Genomic DNA, 19,418 nt, shown 5'->3' with positions numbered 1-19,418 from the left:
AGTCGGAAGAAGGCTGCCATCTGGAACTGACGACGGGCAATGAGTGGCCACTATGGAGGTAAGACACTAATACTACTGTAGGTGATTTTTTTTTTGCTAGCGGTTTTACGTCCCACCGACACAGATAGGTCTTATGGCGACGATGGGATACGAAAGGCCTAAGAGTTGAAAGGAAGCGGCCGTGGCGTTAATTAAGGCCCAGCCCCAGCATTTGCCTGGTGTAAAAATGGGAAACCATAGAAAACCATCTTCTGGGCTGCCGACAGTGGGATGCAAGCTAACAGCAGGTGAATTGTCTAAGCGTGCAAAATACAATTATTGAACTTCGGAATCTTACTGAGTCTGAATGGGAATGTACACAGTAGCGATGTAATTCAGGGTGATTTCATTATACTGTATATTGAAGAGACCGGTCCCGTGGTGTAGGGGTAGCGTGCCTGCGTCTAACCCGGAGAACCCGGGTTCGATTCCCGGCCAGGTCAGGGATTTTTATCTGGACCTGAGGGCTGGTTCGGGGTCCACTCAGCCTAATTGATTAGAATTGAAGTGCTATCTGATGGTGAGATAGCGGCCCCGTCTAGTAAGCCAAGAATAACGGCCGAGAGAATTCACCGTGCTGACCACACAACACCTCGTAAACTGCAGGCCTTGGGGCTGAGCAGCAGTCGCTTGGTATGCCAAGGCACTTCAAGGGCTGTAGTGCCATGGGGTTTGGTTTGGTTTTTTGGAATATTGAAGAGACTGTGAGTGTGGAGGTGAAGAGTATTTATCTGTGTGGAAAAGAATATAGGTGACTGCTTAAAATGGGTTGATGGGGAACAACACGAAATGCTATATGTGTAAATCATAGATGATGGGAATTCCAATCCCATTCAAATAATAGGAATATATAGGGCGCCTGGTAACAACTTCTCGGTACTCGATCGGCTGTATGATGTTACGTGTACAGGCAACAGCATGCATAAACATTTTATAATTACGGGTGACCTAAATCTTCTCGATATAAAACGGCCCGGCAAGGCTACGGGAAGAGGCTACAGTCCGGTCGCGGTAAATAAGCTAATTAGGGGTGGTGATTTTACCCTAGCAGTAGACACTTTAGATGACTTACATATTAGTGGTTTGGCAGTACCATGAATTAGCGACCATTCTGCTGCCGAATTGAATATTAGGTATCCCTTAAACACTAAACTAGGTAATGAGGAGAAATTGAAATTTTACCCGTTTGGTAAAGCTGATCCGTTTAAATTCCCAGAGTTTCTGTGGCAAATATTTTCCAGCTGAGCATCAAAACGCGGGCACATAAACGTAATGTAGGATAATTACTTTGATATTATTAATGGGGCTATTGAGCAGTTCGTGCCCCTTAATATACAAAAAACGGAACTCAGACCCCGATACTACAATAGTAAAAGTAGGAGCGTTAAAAGGAAAGTAAGGAAAGCTTACAACAGAAGGCAATTTAGTTTGGATAACATGAATAGGTCTACGAGCTGTCCAATGAACTCGCTTCTGAGATCAAAGCTGCTTATGACAAATATATGAAAGGTATATACTTTCTTCCAGAGAAAATGGGTGGAAAAACTCTATCAGTATCTTAGGAAAGGGAAAGGAGTCAGGCATGATGTGTCAATCATAATGTCCAGAGCAGGTGATTTCATTACTGATGATCTACTAATAGCTAAAGAATATTAAATCATTGGTACGGGAACGTATTTAATGAGCAGAAGAGCCTGGCGATATACATAATCGATAACACTGATTGTACTGCCTTTCAAATTAGCCATACAAACATTCACGAAAAAATTAAGAACTAAAAGGAAAATAAGTCGAAAGGGACTGATAATATTGCAGGTGTAGTTCTGAAACTCGGAGGTAGAGCTATTCTATGCTATTTGGAAATACTATTTACTGTGTTCCTCAACTATACGCAAATTCCAGATCATTTGAAGAAAAAAACTGCAGTCCCGAATTTTAAAGGGGGAAACAGGCTGCTAATGGGCAACTATAGACTCATTAACCTTACGTACATTTTATGCTAACAAATGGAACACTTCATTTCAAAATATCTAAGGCAGTAATGGAAGAAAATTGTGATTTAGTGGCCGGCAACATGGTTTTAGGTTTGTCCTGCTAAAGCCAGATGTTGTCACTCTTTCAATATATCAAGCGACTCATTAGACAAAGGTGTGCAAGTTGATGCTATTTTAATTGATTTTGCTAAAGCATTTGATGCAGTACCACATGACATTCTTGTCCGAAAATTTGTGAGAAACAAACACTGATAAATTGGTCCGATCCGGGAATTTTTGACGGAATACACACAGATGGTAGAGGTGGAAAATAAATACTTCGACAAAGTTTCTATAACGTCCGGAGTAGTGCAGGGTAGTGATATAGGACCACTCTTATTTACGGCATTTATCAACGATCTTCCGCACTAAATTCGAAGTGAATGCAGATTGTTTGCAGTCGAGACAGATAGGATTGTTTTTAATAAACAGCTGGAAGTAGGTCCAGTAGGAAATTACAGTGTAAGAAAATTTACATTTTCCAACCGGTGGATTCAAGTACTGATTTCTTCTTTGTCATAATAAAATGTCCTCAGTATGCCTGCTTAAGGGTATATTGAGGGATGTTTGTTATAGCTAGCTGTAACCTTCTAATTTTAGACGCAAATGTGGTCTGGCGCTCGATATTTGTCATGACATGTCTTGGGGTATAATCTGTGAAAATTTTGGGACTACAGGGCTGACTACAGTATTACTGGCCTGAATATTCCTTAGAATTTATTGATTACGAACGTCCACTTTCTTAACTGAATGAGTCATACTTCCATCCACTCAGCTTAATAACATCTTCCTAGACTTAATTCGTCAAGAGATGTCTGATAAAAAATTAACCACATACGTACAATGCCACGGCCATTGTTGATATTTCCAATGAAGATAGAAGAGTTCTAACAGACACATAATTCAACAAAGAGTTCATCCTGCGTGCTGCAGTGGAGATACAAAGATATCTCCTAGGTAACATCTCAAGATACTGATATTACAGATTAGGCATTAATTACGAACTGTAGTTCCATTGACGTGCATCACCTCGCAATTAAGTACATCAAGTGAAAAGACTTCTTGGTCAACAATCTCTTTACTTGGTGTGTCTAGTGTCTGCCGGATTTCTGGGGAACCTTCACTATCAAGTATTCATTGTGAAGGAAGCGAATGTGATCTGAAATTTAGGCACCATCCGGACCCAATCTCAGTGGTTAACATTAGGCCCCCTTACACAAAAAGCATTAATTTTGAAATGCTCAGGATGAAAAATTTGAAAAAAGAAGATGTCTGTGTTTTGTCATTGTTCATAAAAAGTGAAACTCCGTGAACAAAATTCGAATTAGAAGTGGTTGTACGCATACACTTGATTATATGGTATATACGTATGTACTACCTTTTGTTTTCGTGGACCACGGGTTCGAAAACCGACCGACCATAGGATTTTAACTGCACCTGGTAAGTTCCTCAGATTTAAAGTTTGGGTGTTTTTGTTTGTCGTAATGTACTTATCCTCATATAGCCTACATACAACACATCACACTACCGACCACCACAGAAATATGCAATGGTGAATACTTCTCTCCACATATGTTTGACGCCAGGAAGAACTTATGGCCGCAAAACTGGGCTACATCCACATCAACTTCCGGCTCCAGTAAATTATGACAAGTTCCAAATGAAAAAAAAAAAAAAAAAAAGGAAGATGTGTGTGTTTCCTCACTGTAAGAGGGATTAGTTTAATTAAACATTCATGCCACCTGAAGTCACAATTCTAAAGAACAATAAAATGTGGTCAAAGTTTTCATCTTATCGAAGAATGTCTGAGTCAAAAGAAAATGATGTGACCTTTGGAGAAAATAGATGAAAATGTAACTTAACCCGGTATTTTGTACCATTTATCTCAAATGATTCTGTAATCATGTACGTTTTAAAAAAACATGCTAATAATATAATAATACGGCGAGTAATTAGTCTCAGTTATTCATATACAGTTTGTCTCTTCAGTTGATCACTGCTGACCTGCAATCAGGGCAGTAGCCCAGGTGGCAGATTACCTATCTGTTGTTGTCCTAGCTTATTCCTAAATGATTTAAACTAAATTGGAAATTAATTGAACATCGCCCTTGGTAAGTTAGTTTAATCCCCAACTCCCCTTCCTATAAACGAATATTTGCCACTATTTGTACTCTTGAATTCCAAATTTATCTTCATATTGTGATCTTTCCTACAGTTAAAGACACCACTCATACTTATTTGTATAATAATGACATTTCACGCTATCTCTCCAGTGACAACGGTCTCTGTAGGCGTACAAATTAGAATTTTAGCCCTCCGAACAATACAGTGTGGTAATTGCACGAAATTAACCGATATTCCGGGCAAGCAGGTAGTTTCCAATTTGTAGTCCCAAAACCTATCCTACGCGCACACCGAAGTAATTATAACAGCACATAATCCTACAGACACGAAAATGGCATAGTTTGCATGTAGAAGGGCAAGAGCGTTTTGATTTGAATTTGAATTTTGAATTTTTCTGAATCAGCATTTCTAATTGGTGCAGTCATAAGTAAAGTTAATGACCTCTTACGTCATCATGCCGTCATAACACAACCTAACCTAACACTCCTAAGTTATGCTTACAGGCTTCATGGAAGTTAGTCAGGTTAGTCAGTTTAGTAAATTAGTTTACCCTGCTCTATTTTTATTTGGCCAAAAGTGACATGTTCTCTGCAATACCAACTGTATGTGTAGAAAATGATGAAACAAGGAAATATTTATTTTTGACAGACGTTGTAATTCCTCAGGTGTTCGGTAGAGAACTTCAACAGTAAGTCTCTTTTATCACTTGCATATATTTTGATAAGGAAGTAATGTATCTTAACATTGAAAGCAAAGTCGAAGCAACGTCATCTCCGTACAGGTTATGAAGGCCCTAGGAGGAGTGGAAGGTGAAGGCTTCCACTATCCGTAACCTCGGCACTTGATGGAGTAGAGTGGTTAGCTCTACGCCCGGGCGCCTTTGCCTCCAGGAATTAACCTGGTACTCATTTTTGGTCTAGGCTGAGTGAACCTCAGGGCCATGTGCACTTCCAGAAATGGAAATCTCCTTTCTTAAATTTTACGATTTTCTGACGGGGAATCGAACCCACGTCCTTCCGGGCGAGCCGAGCGCGCCTATACTACCTCGGCCAGGCATCCCCTTATCTTAATAATACTGAAATATTTTATTTTTATTAAGGCGATAAAGGACAATAAATGAGGATCGATTTCGTGCAGTGTCTCATCTTTGAGCATTAAAATATCTCCATATATTTTAATGATTGCCCGTCATACGAGTATTTCCATATGTTCAATACATATATTAATGAGCTGCCTTGTGCTTTGCCACGCCTCCTTAGCGGCTAATTTGACAAAAAGTGAAAAATACATAAATACTGGAATTGTCCGTGAACACGAACCTACGAAGAATTGGTTCACAAAATTAATTACGATTATTATATAAGACTAGCTGATGTACCCGTGCTTCGCTACGGGATTCTCAGAAAGACTGTCTTTGTGGTTTTCCTACCTGAAGTCGTGAGAGAGAATGTAGTGATTAAAAGCAATGTTATATAAAATGCTCGATCAAATTCATAAACTGCACATTTTCTCACTTTTAACGAACAGCACTACGGTGCCGATCTATCAGTCCAAAGTTCCAGTGCTGCAATGACCAGACCGCAGACAGCCGTGAACACTTCTCTGCCATTATTCCGTTAAATATGCACACTGTTCATTCCAATCAGTGCCTCAGAGTAGGAATTGAATAGCTCGAATGCTGTGATGAACCAGTTTGTTACGTATCAGTAGTATCAGAAATTTGTCTAACGCCCCAGCTACTTCCCGCCAATTTTCAGGCAGGCTGTTATACTCGGTACGACAGGGTGAGTTGGCTGTGCGGTTAGGGGCGCATAGCTGTGAGCTTGGATCCGGGAGGTAGTGAATTCGTACTCCACTGTCGACAGCCCTAAAGATGGATTTCCGTAGTCTCTAATTTTCACACCAGGAAAATGCTGGGGCTGTAACGTAATTAACGTAGAGGCTGCTTCCTTCCTACTCCTAGCCCTTTCGTATCCCATCGTCGCCATGAGTCCTATCTGTGTTGGCGCGACGTAGAAGATATTTAAAAAAAATCTCGGTATACAGCAGTAATCCCATCTATCTGAGATGAATGGCAACGGAGACACAATGCTTTCCGTATTGTAGGCCCTCACATTCAGTTTTCTTTCGACTCTGTAATATAAGGCTGTCTTATACAATTAATTATAGAGTAGACTGTAGTTCCTTATTCCCCGACTTTACACACCAATTTTCATTCAATTCTGTTCACCCAGTTGCTCGTGACGGCGCTGATATTATCTTAGCAATAAAAATCCATATTCATGAATATATGGTTTTCCAAACTGAAATGATCATACGTCATTACAATGACGTCAGTAAGAATGTCGCGAGTAAAAGAAATGATTTCACATGAAATACATGATAAAATGAAAAACCACATTTTCTCACTTTTTACGAACAGTACTACGCTGCCGATCTAACAGTCCAAAGTTTCAGAGCTGAAATGACCAGGCCGCAGCAGCCATGATCTTTCTCGGGGGGTGGGGGCGAATAGTGGAGAGTCCCAGGGCAAAAACTATGCCCTTTTACTAATCTGTTTCCTAAGAGTACCCGATGAATAGGAAAATCTCAATTCACTACACTGGCGGCGGAAAAATCTATCTGATACGGAGGGAAGTTTTTCCTCCAAGCCAGAGGAGAAACCCCCTCTTCACTGCTAAGTTTGAATACAATGAATGTTGAATTTAATAAAAGTGAAGAGGAGGAAGCTCTTTTTAAGAAATGGCTCTTTTCAGGGTTGAATTTTGAGTTAATTAGCGAATTGTGGTGCTATAATTTGGAATATGCCTAAATTGTAATTGTAGACAAGGTCATACTACTACTACTACTACTACTACTACTACTACTACGTGAGCCTCTGTCTTAACAGTGCACAATGTCCATTCAAAACAGCGCGTCAGAGTAGGGATGGAATAGCTGGAATACTATAATGAACCAGTGATCTACGTACCAGCAGTACGGTATCAGAAAATATATATATTAACCAGAGGAATGGCATGAGAAAGAAGAAAGTTTTCTAACTCCCCACTTATTTCCCACCACTACTCAGTCAGGCTGTTATACTCGGTACGGGGCGAGTTGGCCGTGCGTGTAGAGGCGCGCGGCTGTGAGCTTGCATCCGGGAGATAGTAGGTTCGAATCTCACTATCGGCAGCCCTGAAAATGGTTTTCCGTGGTTTCCCATTTTCACGCCAGGCAAATGCTGGAGCTGTACCTTAATTAAGGCCACGGCCGCTTCCTTCCAACTCCTAGGCCTTTCCTATCCCATCGTCGCCATAAAACCTATCTGTGTCGGTGCGACGTAAAGCCCCTAGCAAAAAAAAAAAATACTCGGTACGCAGCAGTAATTCCATCTATCGGAGTTGAGCGGCAGCATAAGAGACAAAGAGACAAAGAACCACAAACAATGGTCAATGTAATGTTATTGTTGATCAATGTATGCACTTTCAGGATTGTAGGCCTTCACATTTAGTTTTCTTCCGACTCTGAAATACCGTTCTTATCATAGTCGGTACGGTAAAATTGAATAAAACATAAATGGTCGGAAATTATATTCTCTATAACTTTTGTTATGTAGTACTTTACGATAGAACCAATAACACAGGTATTTAAAAATTAAATTTTAGGCGCCTTGCACTAAACTACAATTTCATACAGGGCGAATAAAATTGTTTATAACTTAGACTGTAGTTTGTCATTCCCCAATTATATACCGACTTTCATTAAATTCTGTAAACCCATTTTCTTGTGGCTCAGTGTTGATATGGACTTGGCAACAAAAATACAAATTCATGAATATCTGTGTTATCAAAGCTGGTACGGTAACAATGTATGACATAAATGACTGGGAATTTAATTCTATATAACTTTAGTTATGTGGTATTTATCGATAGGACCGTTAATAATATAAAAAAAATTGAAAATTACATTTTAGGCCGTCCCCTAAACTACCATGTTCAGCCGTTTTCTCGTGATGCGTGTACAGACAGACAGACAGACAGACAGACAGACAGACAGACAGACAGACAGACAGACAGACAGACAGACAGACAGACAGACAGACAGACAGACAGACAGACATTACGGAAAAGTAAAAAGTGCATTTCTTTGTTACTGTGGACATGACCGATACAGAAATACCATTCTTTTCAAATTCTGATCAATGTACAGACAAAACTATTATTTTATATATATATAAACATAATTCTGAAGGTTACCATGGTACAGTATGTAATATAATAGGCCTAATATATAAGGATTAGAAATATAAATTTTAAACGTAATTTTTAGTGTGTAATGCTTTTCATAATATTTATTGTAACATAATTATATTATGGATACATTATATTACTTTAATGATTTATGTATGTATGTTCACTCCGTCAGCGCTTCCGCTGGTGGAATTCTAAACAGCTCTTCCATCAACTGTCATAGATGGCTTAGGCATCACTGAAGAGGCGTACTAGGGAAATGAGGAGTGAGGTAGTTTCCCGTTGCTTTCCTCACTTAATGATTTATGCTATGAACAAATACGGTAAATATTTCTGTTGTAATTCAAATATAATATATAAAATGATTAACTGATTTTGACTTAAATCGTCTTCTTGAACGTTATTTAAAATTATAGGTCTACTTTCTCGCTTCTAACATTGCATTTAAATGTGTACAAAGTGAAATATAATATAATTCAATATTGTTGAATTCTTAGTGAAGTATAACACTGTACCTCTGAGATAATTACAAATATTTTTCATGAAGGCTGAGTAGTTCTGTAGCACAATGATAGTGATGTTATAGATTGGTACATACCGTCTTATCGTGCAGCATGGCGACGCGACAGTTGAGGAAGATTGAGGCACCCAGAGGTACGGCGAGGGCCAGGACTCCCCGCGTTGCGTTGAGCTCTTCTTCAAAAAAAGGGCCCCAGTGGTGCTCGTGGTGGTGTCGCATGTGTGAATGCTGGTGCCGGAGGAGTACTGGGGTTTGTGGAGGGGAGTGGTGTTTGAGGTCCGGTAATATTCCGTTATCTTCGACATCTTGCAGACCGCCACCTGTAAGAGAATGATTATTTAAGTAAATAGTCTATACCTACCGACGAAAGTAGCTCAGTATATTACAACTTTTGGGAACTACGTGCTAGCTGCTGATAAATTCGCAGTCAGCTTGTCGCCTCTGTTACCATCGTTTCTCGCTCCTGTTCAGCTGCTATTTAAGACATTATAGAGAAAATGGCTATAAAATATACTTCTCATAAGCACTTCACATCACTGTGCACAGATTACTGACTTACTGTAACATTATCTTCACTGGATATACAGCATATCAATTCTGAATTGATATGTTCAAAACAGTGTGTAACCTCAATCACAGAAACCGCGTAGTGTGTATTTGGGTCATAAATACAGCGATATATGTTATTTTTAAAGTAAGTTGATCTGTTCTATTACGTACAATTAATAAGATTCCTTAAGACTGTATTAAAAATGAATGCTTTATATGTTAAGGAATATACATGAATTGAGTGATGTACAGTACTGTACCAATATGTCTCAATTGTTGTCTATCTGAGGTGCGTGTATTTTGTATATAAATGGTTGTGAATATTTATGTAATTCTTTGGGACTATTTATTAAATAATTTCTTTGAATATTTATTGCATTTTTTTATTTGTCTTTTTTTTTTGCTAGTTGCTGTACGTCGTACCGACACAGATAGGTCTTATGGCGACGATGGGACAGCGAAGGGCTGGGAGTGGGAAGGAAGCGTCCATGGCCTTAATTAAGGTACAGCACCAGCATTTTCCTTGTGTGAAAATGCGAAACCACGAGAACCACCTTCAGGGCTGCCGACAGTGGGTTTCGAATCCTACTATCTCCCGAATACTGGATACTGGCCGCACTTAAGCGACTGCAGCTATCGAGCTCGGCACTTTGTTTATTAATGTTTACTTTCTTACTGCAGTGAGACCTTCAGGGTCTCACAATCAATCAAGTGAAAGCAGCGTGTTAAATTTCTCAGATCACATTGTTCTCCGTTCCGTCTAAAGCGCGCTTTCCGCTCCGAACATAGTGTTAGTATCAAGTGCAGTTTGCCTTACGTAACCTTCGTTTGTACCTCAATATACAAAACCTGAATTGTGCAAGGGTCTCCTTATTTCCTTCTAATTTAACGTAAAGTTGGGAAAACATCATGTTTCTTTCCCTTCAGAGCCATTTTATCACCTCTGCATTCATCATCATCATCATCATCTGTTTACCCTCCAGGTTCGGTTTTTCCCTCGGACGTAGCGAGGGATCCCACCTCTACCGCCTCAAGGGCAGTGTCCTGGAGCTTCAGACTCTTGGTCGGGGGATACAACTGGGGATTATGACCAGTACCTCGCCCAGGCGGCCTCACCTGCTATGCTGAACAGGGGCCTTGTGGAGGGATGGGAAGATTGGAAGGGATAGGCAAGGAAGAGGGAAGGAAGCGGCCGTGGCCTTAAGTTAGGTACCATCCCGGCATTCGCCTGGAGGAGAAGTGGGAAACCACGGAAAACCACTTCCAGGATGGCTGAGGTGGGAATCGAACCCACCTCTACTCAGTTGACCTCCCGAGGCTGAGTGGACCCCGTTCCAGCCCTCGTACCACTTTTCAAATTTCGTGGCAGAGCCGGGAATCGAACCCGGACCTCCGGGGGTGGCAGCTAATCACGCTAACCACTACACCACAGAGGCGGCTCTCTGCATTCATCGACATATATTAACCAGGAGAGGGCCTCGTTGAACCTCAAAGAAATTTGATATGCTCGCCTCATAATATCAAAAGTATGAAATGCTGCTGATATTGCCATTCACATTGTGAATAACATTTGCCTAATAAGCATACTCGAAGTTAATATTTCGTCAAGAAAAGTATTTCTCCTTTTGAAACGAAAGCCTGTTTCAATAACTACTTTCTAACTCTTCTTTATATATTTGCAGTACTTTTAACTTTTTAATTCACCCCGCCTAAGTGTATGGTTCCCTTAGTTGCTCCATGACTTTCATTTTTCACTATCGACAGCGTATGGAGTAGTGTCACCCACCATTGACACATATTGTGTCAAGTTGAAGTCATCGTGATCATCAGACAGCAGGATTCAGATCGATTTGGGAAATGTTCTTAAAAACGAGTTGCTTTTGCTGTACAGTAAATGACCTTACCAATACAGCCGAGCATCACGCAATTTCTCAGTGATAGGTGCCACATGGAATGCCCCGTCAACTTCCTGGTTTATAATGTGATCATGGTACTAACGAGGGAACACATACATGTGTTACAATCGAATTCGGTTGAAATTCGGTAGGAATATTCGTGGGAGGCAGTAGAATGCTACGGTGAAAACTGCATATGCCCAGCGCAAGTTTAAACGCCAAAATTGAAGAAATAAATAGTCGTAAAATTTGAAGTGCCGCGGGAGTATCGGGGTGTGACAGAGAGGTAGGGAGGAGCGAAGCAGCGGACGTGAACCAACCAGGCTGTAACGAGCTGCGCCAACAGCCAGGCAGCGTATAGTTAGCGCGTTCCCCTTAACTTCCCGATCAGATGTACAAAACGCAAATATGAAAACAGCACATGAAACAAGTATACAAAGGACGATGTTTGAACAACGATGCCAATAAGGTTTGAAAAATTCACGTCCGAGTTCTTGTTACTCGTCGTAATTTTTCAAACCCTATTGGCATCCTTATTCAAACATCGTCCTTTGTACACTTGTTTCATGTGCTGTTTCATATTTACGTTTTGCGCATCTGATCGGGAAGTTACGGGGAATGCGCTAACTATACGCTGCCTGGCTGCTGGCGCAGCTCGATGCAGCCTGGTTGGTTCACGTCCGCTGCTTCGCTCCTCCCTACCTCTCCGCCACAGCCCGATACTCCCGCGGCACTTCTAATTTTACTACTATTTATTTGTTCAATTTTGGCGTTTAAACTTGCGCTGGGGACCTGCAGTTTTCACCTTAGCATTCTGCTGCCTCCCACGAATATTCCTACCAAATTTCAACCGAATCCGAGTGCAACACATGTATGTGTTTCCTCGTAAGTCCCAGTGGAATTCAAGGCATCTTGAGTTCCGAAACATGCAATATTTTTTCGCGTTTCCTAATGGCTGACCATAATTCTGTTCCATACAATGTGACTGAGTGGACCATGATATTTTGTAAATTTTATTCAGAAAGAGTGGAATCTCCTGATCGGAAAGAACTCCTACGACATAGCGCCATTTCAACCAATCTAAGTTGACACTGTGACTAACGTCTTTATGTGCTCTGAAATCTGTGGAGACGAGTGATTCCAAGTTAATGATGTCGGTTGCTTTGCAGTCACTGCGATCTATTGTAATTGAGCCTTAGCATGCTCTTCTCAGTAAAGCTGCTTAGTCTTCTTCACGTTAAGAAATTATCTGATTAAGTAGTCTTACGCGTTTTGTGCTTTAATTTAATAAGGCTAATGATCTTCTTCCTTTCCCTTCGGAAAAAAATACCACCACCAACCTTGCGTTATTTTTTCTTTAAACAAAAATCACCGTTATCACCTGTCTAGGAACTGGCAATGTTGTTGGTTGCACGTTAGAGCAACAATCATTGTTATCAGATAATGTGACAGGTTTTCACATCCATTAAATCATCTCTGAAGGTCGTCCATTGCATTAGGATAAACCTTGCTTTTTCTGAAAATACGAAAGAAAAATCCAAAGAATGTTATTCGAATCTCAAATTTTCATCTATGAGAACGGGTTCGTTTTTGTTAATAGGGAATATTTAGTGATTGAAGTGTAAATGGAGGCCCTCTTATAAATAACAGTAGGGGAAAGGCAAAAATTCAAATCTTCTATGAAGTAGGATACCGTTTCCTGAAATGGAAGGGTTGCAAATGCAGGGAAATTAAAATAACTCCTAATCCAATTAATCAAAATCTCGTGGCATTTGAATAGAAAATTTGAGACGAAATATAAATATTGTAATGAATGTGGAATATATGGCTGATCAAAACGAATAACCTATTGCTACTAATCATACTTACTGTTGTTATTGTTGGAGAAATAGAACAAGTATATAACAGAATATCTCCGATGACATGAATATAAGAATTGTTCTCCGTATTTCATTTTTGATTTATGGGTGATTAATCCACTATTAGTGATTGAAGTGTAAATGAAGACCCCTCTTTCAAGACTGCTTCCTTCCCTGTTTTAGAAAAAAATGAGGTAATGGCGGTTTAATCTTCCAACACACTCTTCTAACAAATCTGTTACAAATTTCATGGCTAAAATGGTTCTTTCCTGCGTGACATAGCTTAAAAGACGTAATTTTTCAAAACTCTCTCCTTCAATCGTATGTACTGCTCCAAAACTCTCTCTCTTTTCCTACATGGATTATTTTCAGGGCTTCTTAAATCCATAAGAAGGGTTACTATTATTTGTTGTTTGGGTTCCAAAACTCTCTTCATCCTTCTTTTAATATTTCCTACAAGGTAAATTTAAATTCATGTTTTCAACAATTACTGACATTGTAGGAGCTATATAACTACCACCTCCTGGTAGAGGACGAAAGAAATTGAATGATCCGGTAAGATGGAGAAAAAATAGAGAAATGTAAGAGGTAAGGGTAATTACAATTTTTAATCATAGGGTGCGAGTCCTAATGGTTTAAACAATTTCGAGTAAATTAAAACTGAAGAAAGTTGGCCACTGCCCCCAAAAGTAAGAGTTATTAGTTTTCCGCGACTTTTATTTTATTAACGATATAGGCAGTTTTGGAAGTGGAGTATTCAAATATATATCACTGATAAGAGTGGAATTATGCAATCACACTGTTTAATTTTGTAATATAATGAAATTTAGTAGGTTAATTACATATTATACAGGACATCTTAAGACAATCGGGACTTGTTTATTTCTTGAGGGAAATGTAGGCGGTAAGGAAGGCATGAATATGACCAATTAGAGTAGATGTGGGATGTAGTCATTACGCTGAAATGAAAAGGTTACCACAGGATGGAGTGGAATGGAACCTGCATCAGACCAGTCATTGGGCCGATGACCCGAACAACATCGGACACGGTATTATTCTAAATGATCTTGGCCAGACAACAGGACCGTATGACTTTCTAACTGAGGTACGTTATGGAAGCTACGTGGACCACAATCAGTTCATGTTTACAGCCCATCCGTTCAACAAAATGTTCGAGTTGTGGGGCATTAATTAGTTTTGGAGATTAGGACGATGCGGTTCAGGTGAAGGATGGTAAGTACTCTAACAATGATAATAGCAGAAAGAGGCTCCAGATATTTAGAACATGGGAAAGGTCGGCTTTTGATTGTTGAAATGTCAGAAGGTTAAAAACAGTGGTGTTCATATTGGTACCAGTGAACAATGCTCACGTAGGAGTTAAGTAATTCATATACAGTGGCTTAAAGGCATATTCGTCTGTAATGAAGGTTCGTTTATACTGTATATCCTGGAATTCAATAACACATCAACACGTCATAACACATCAATTTGGATCATTATATTCGTTATTCTGGTAGCAAGGCCTGTTATACGAAACCTAACGCATCGTTCGCAATAGTCTAGGATTTACTGAAGTGACTCTGGCCCGAAAGCATAGGGCGCTGGAACTAATTACACAATGTGCTTGTTGAATAAACTGGTTGCCGCTAGTCCGATTACAGCTGAATTTACGAGTAATCTGCTTACGTGCTTAGTACGGTAAACTACTCTCAGTTAATTTGAATTTTATTCGCTAAAGCTAAGAGGGATTTCGTAATTGCAGGGTTCATTTGACGCTCTAATTGATAAATGTGCGGCACTATTTCTATATTTTTTAATGTCTATATATGAATCGTAGCACTGTACGTTCCTTCAGTCACTGAAACATTTTTACATACGACTATTTTGAAATTTTCTCACACGTTTTGGGAATTGGAAACTGGGAATGGTTAATAAGGATCCCCCAGCTTCCTGGAATAAACTTGAGCGAATAAATTACGATAGTATTAACAATAATAATTAGAAGAAGCATAATTTAGGAAACGGAGGAGAATAAATCTAAAGTGTAGTGATCACGTGGTCAACTTTTCATCCATTGCATGTCTCTGGGAAAATATATAATACCTGAAGGAGGAGATAATTGCTTCTCTTATCATCTGTACAAAATGTTCAATCAATCAATCAATCAATCAATCAATCAATCAATCAATCAATCAATCAATCAATGATCTGCATTTAGAGTGGTCGCCCAGGTGGAAGATTACCTATAGGCCTAAATTGTTTACGTCATATTTATATTTATTTACAATTGTTTACCTACCTTTTCCTTTTTCTTAAATATTTTCCACGAACTTGGAAATATTTTTTGCTATTTGGTTAACGTCGCACCGACACAGATAGGTCTTATGGCGACGATAGGACAGGAAAGGCCTAGGAATGGGAAGGAAGCAGCCATGGCCTTAATTAAGGTACAGCCCCAGCATTTGCCTGGTGTGAAAATGGGAAACCACGGAAAACCATCTTCAGGGCTGCTGACAGTGGGATTCGAACACACAATCTCCCGGATGCGAGCTCACAGCTGCGCGCCCCTAACCGCACGGCTAACTCGCCCGGTACTTGGAAATTTATCGAACATTATCCTTGATACGTAAGATTCTAATCTCTTTTGATATTGTTCTTTCTGTACTTACTTGTTCTGAAGAGTTGAAGGTTTGAACACTAAAAATAAATTGCACACACATATTTCTTGATCTAGCAAAGGGGAAGAGGAGAGGAGAACTGAACTAGTTACAAGAAATTATGCATACAAATGCGCATAATCAAGACAACATCAGGTGCATCATTATCTAACTTCATCATGGAACAACAGGCAAATTACTTGGTTCGTTTGGCAAAATGACGTGGTGGTTATTGTAATTTCAAAGGGTATGGTATTGAATTTCCTATCTTATTTTCAATTTTAGACTAACTTTCTCCTACTATGGTGAGACTGTTATTAAAATTAAAATTAAGAAATATGAAAACTTGTTTGAATTGAAATATTTTCTGAATAGGTTATGGCTTGTTTTTTGCAAAGTGTAGTAATGATTTAAAACTTCCAGTGACATCAATAGTCTGTTTTTTGGTTTGAAACTTAGTTGTTAAACTCAAGAAAGTCACAGGAATAACTTTTGAATATTATTTTTATTATTAATTAAACGATAATATTTAACTAATATTCTTTCCATGTTGACTTGAATAATTTCTGAAAGTTTTCAATCATTCTGGAGATGGACACTTTCTATTAAGAACAACATACGGAGATCAATAGCCGCAGTCGTTTAAGTGCGGCCAGTATCCAGCAATCGGGAGATAGTGGGTTCGAGCTCCACTGTCGGCAGCCCTGAATATGGTTTTCCGTGGTTTCCCATTTTCACACCTGGAAAATGCCGGGGCTGTACCTTAATTAAGGCAACGGCCGCTTCCTTCTACTTCTTAGACCTTTCCTATACCATCGTCGCCATAAGACATATCTGTGTCGGTGTGACGTTAAGCAAAATAGCAAAAAAAGAAAGAACAACATATTTCGGAAAATTTGTATCTTATCAGTTTAAAAATGGTTTATCTGAAAAATTTTACGAAAGCTGCTTTTGAGAGAAATCTAAGTAGGCATGTAAGTATCCAGTTAAATAGACGTACAGATGTGATTTCGATGTACTTATTCATATGACATTCAATGGACACACAGGCGAAAATGGATAACACTATTTGTTCCAATGTTAGAAGTGTCTACTCGTACCAGAATATAACTTTTTCTTTTTTTTTTCTTTGCTATTTCTGAGCCAAACCTCATTTGGGACCCCTTTGTTGAGAAAAATAACGAGATCACGATTCTTATTAATATCGATAATATAATACCAATATAAATGGTCCGTTATTGGACATTATAAATTTTCCAGCTAACTCATTCCTGGTTGCCAGCGTTTCGCCCTAGTGTGCTAGGCTGGGCTCATCAGTTGCTATCTAGCACACCTACCAAGACGCTGGCTAGTGCATACCGTAGAGGCCACTGCGTAGGCTAATTGTAGCCACCGGCAGTGCCAATGCACTATGAGAGACTGATGGCCAATCAGGCATTAATTTTTGATAAGAGACAAAGTCTTTCATAGTTCATTGGCACTGCCGGTGGCTACAATTAGCCTACTCAGTGACCTCCACCGTATGCACTAGCCAGCGTCTAGGTAGGTGTGGTAGATACCAACTGATGAGCCCAGCATAGCACACGAGGGCGAAACGCTGGCAACCGGGAATGATTTAGCTGGAAAATTTATAATGTCCAATAACGGACCATTTATATTGGTACTATAAATTTACTCATTCGGAACAAATATTTCAGATTCCCTATGGGAATCAACATCTATATCATCTGATGACCAAGCAGGCATTAACTTTTGATAATGAGAAAAAGTCTCTCATAGTGCATTGGCACAGCCGGTGGCTACAATTAGCCTACGCAGTGGCCTCCACGGTATGCACTAGCCAGTGTCTTGGAAGGTATGCTAGGTACCAACTGTTGAGCTCAGCCTAGAACACGAGGGCAAAACGTTGGCAACCGGGAATGAGTTAGCTGGAAAATTTATAATGTCCAATAACGGACCATTTATATTGGTATTATAAATTTACTCATTCGGAACAAATATCAGATTCCCTATGGGAATCAACATCTGTATCATGGATAATATAGTAAGAGGAAGTGTTCACGTTGTTAGAACAAAGACGGCATGAAGTATGGAAAGGGAAGAGCCATGAAACACTGAAATGTATGTGTTCCTCTCGGTATAGCAAAACCCCATATCGTTAGAGTTTAAGAAAATAAGATTATTTACGATATGCTATATGTCACACCCACATGGCGACGATGAGATAGGAAAGGGCAGGTGTGGTAAAGAAATGGCCGTGGCCTTAGTTAAGGTACAGCCCGAGCATTTGCTTGGTGTGAAAACTGTCTTTACGGCTGCCGACAGTCGGGTTCAAACCCACTATCTTCCAAATGCAAGTTCACAGCTACGCAATCATAACCGCATGACCAACTCGCCCGATAAGCAGAAAAAACGAGGGGCTCTTAGCAAAAAGTATAACAAAGAAGAAACAGTTACAGGCAGGAACAACATCCAAAATTTCACAAATTGCAACCTTCTGGGTGAAAGTATAATACCTCAAAGAGAAGATCGTCTCTGTTCCTAGCATATATTTAACATTTTCACATTATGCTTTTAAACTGACAAAAACCGGAATATTAAGATAATTAAAATACTTGAGGCACTCGAAATTCCATGCATTGTATAGCTTGAATTTTATACAAATTTATTTCTGAAATAAACAAAAATGGTGACAGTAATAAGAAATCTTAAATAGTCAGTCAAAAACCCATCCATGTTCATGGACGTCTTCTCGAAGTCATTTAAATTTTGTAAACAATCATTTCTACGAATACTTGAAGGTTTCACATTAAAATTGCTTGATCCGAACTAGATGCCTTGAAAGTATCTCAAGAACAAGTTATAATCACTGTATTCACACTGAACTATATATAACTTCCCTGTTAATGGATAAAGAATTGCGGTTATATTCAGCATAAACTCGAAATTATTATTATTATTATTATTGAAGAAATTTACTTTTAGCTGTCAGTATTATTCATCGCATTCCTCTTATCTGGCTTCCTGAGGCTGCACATGTCATTAAAATTATCACTCTGCTAAAGATTATATCGTACCATATGCTTCAACATATCGTTCCTGGGGATCTGAGCGTATCATATAATATTACTCGTGGGATTCCGACGTATCGAACCGTTACCTACGGTCGAACACATTGCCTTATACATTCTTAAGGACTTTAAAATACCACTGAAATACTCATACTTGCCATATACCGGTACTGAGTTGGAGAAATTTCAGACACATATCAATGGCTTTCTTTTAAAACCTCGTATGTCCAAGTGTTCTTCCTACCCATTATATTCCTTAAGACTGGTCACGCCTCCCAGTCATATATTTGTATGCAGTCCATCAGAATAATTTTCGCTGTGTTCATTTTCCTTTGCTAATGTCTAAGGAAAATGGACCTTACCATACCGTATTGTAGGGATGTTGATTGCATGGCAAATTTACACACGCCTACAGTATAATATGTTTAAGGTTCATTTT

At 39.4% G+C, this 19,418-nt stretch overlaps 1 protein-coding gene across 1 annotated transcript in view; it reads right to left on the bottom strand.

The window, feature by feature from the left end:
- Positions 1–19,418, bottom strand: part of LOC136879522 (zwei Ig domain protein zig-8) — a 326,290-nt gene that overhangs the window by 300,986 nt on the left and 5,886 nt on the right. Inside the window, exon 2 of the mRNA XM_068226031.1 lies at positions 9,027–9,268. Coding sequence (XP_068082132.1) covers positions 9,027–9,268 — 242 coding nt within the window. The remainder of the gene's footprint in view (positions 1–9,026; positions 9,269–19,418) is intronic.

Source organism: Anabrus simplex, chromosome 1, assembly GCF_040414725.1.
Source record: "Anabrus simplex isolate iqAnaSimp1 chromosome 1, ASM4041472v1, whole genome shotgun sequence".
Classification (NCBI taxonomy): Eukaryota; Metazoa; Arthropoda; class Insecta; order Orthoptera; family Tettigoniidae; genus Anabrus; species Anabrus simplex.
The sequence above is the reverse complement of the archived record's forward strand: the minus strand, read 5'-3'. Positions and strand labels throughout refer to the sequence as shown.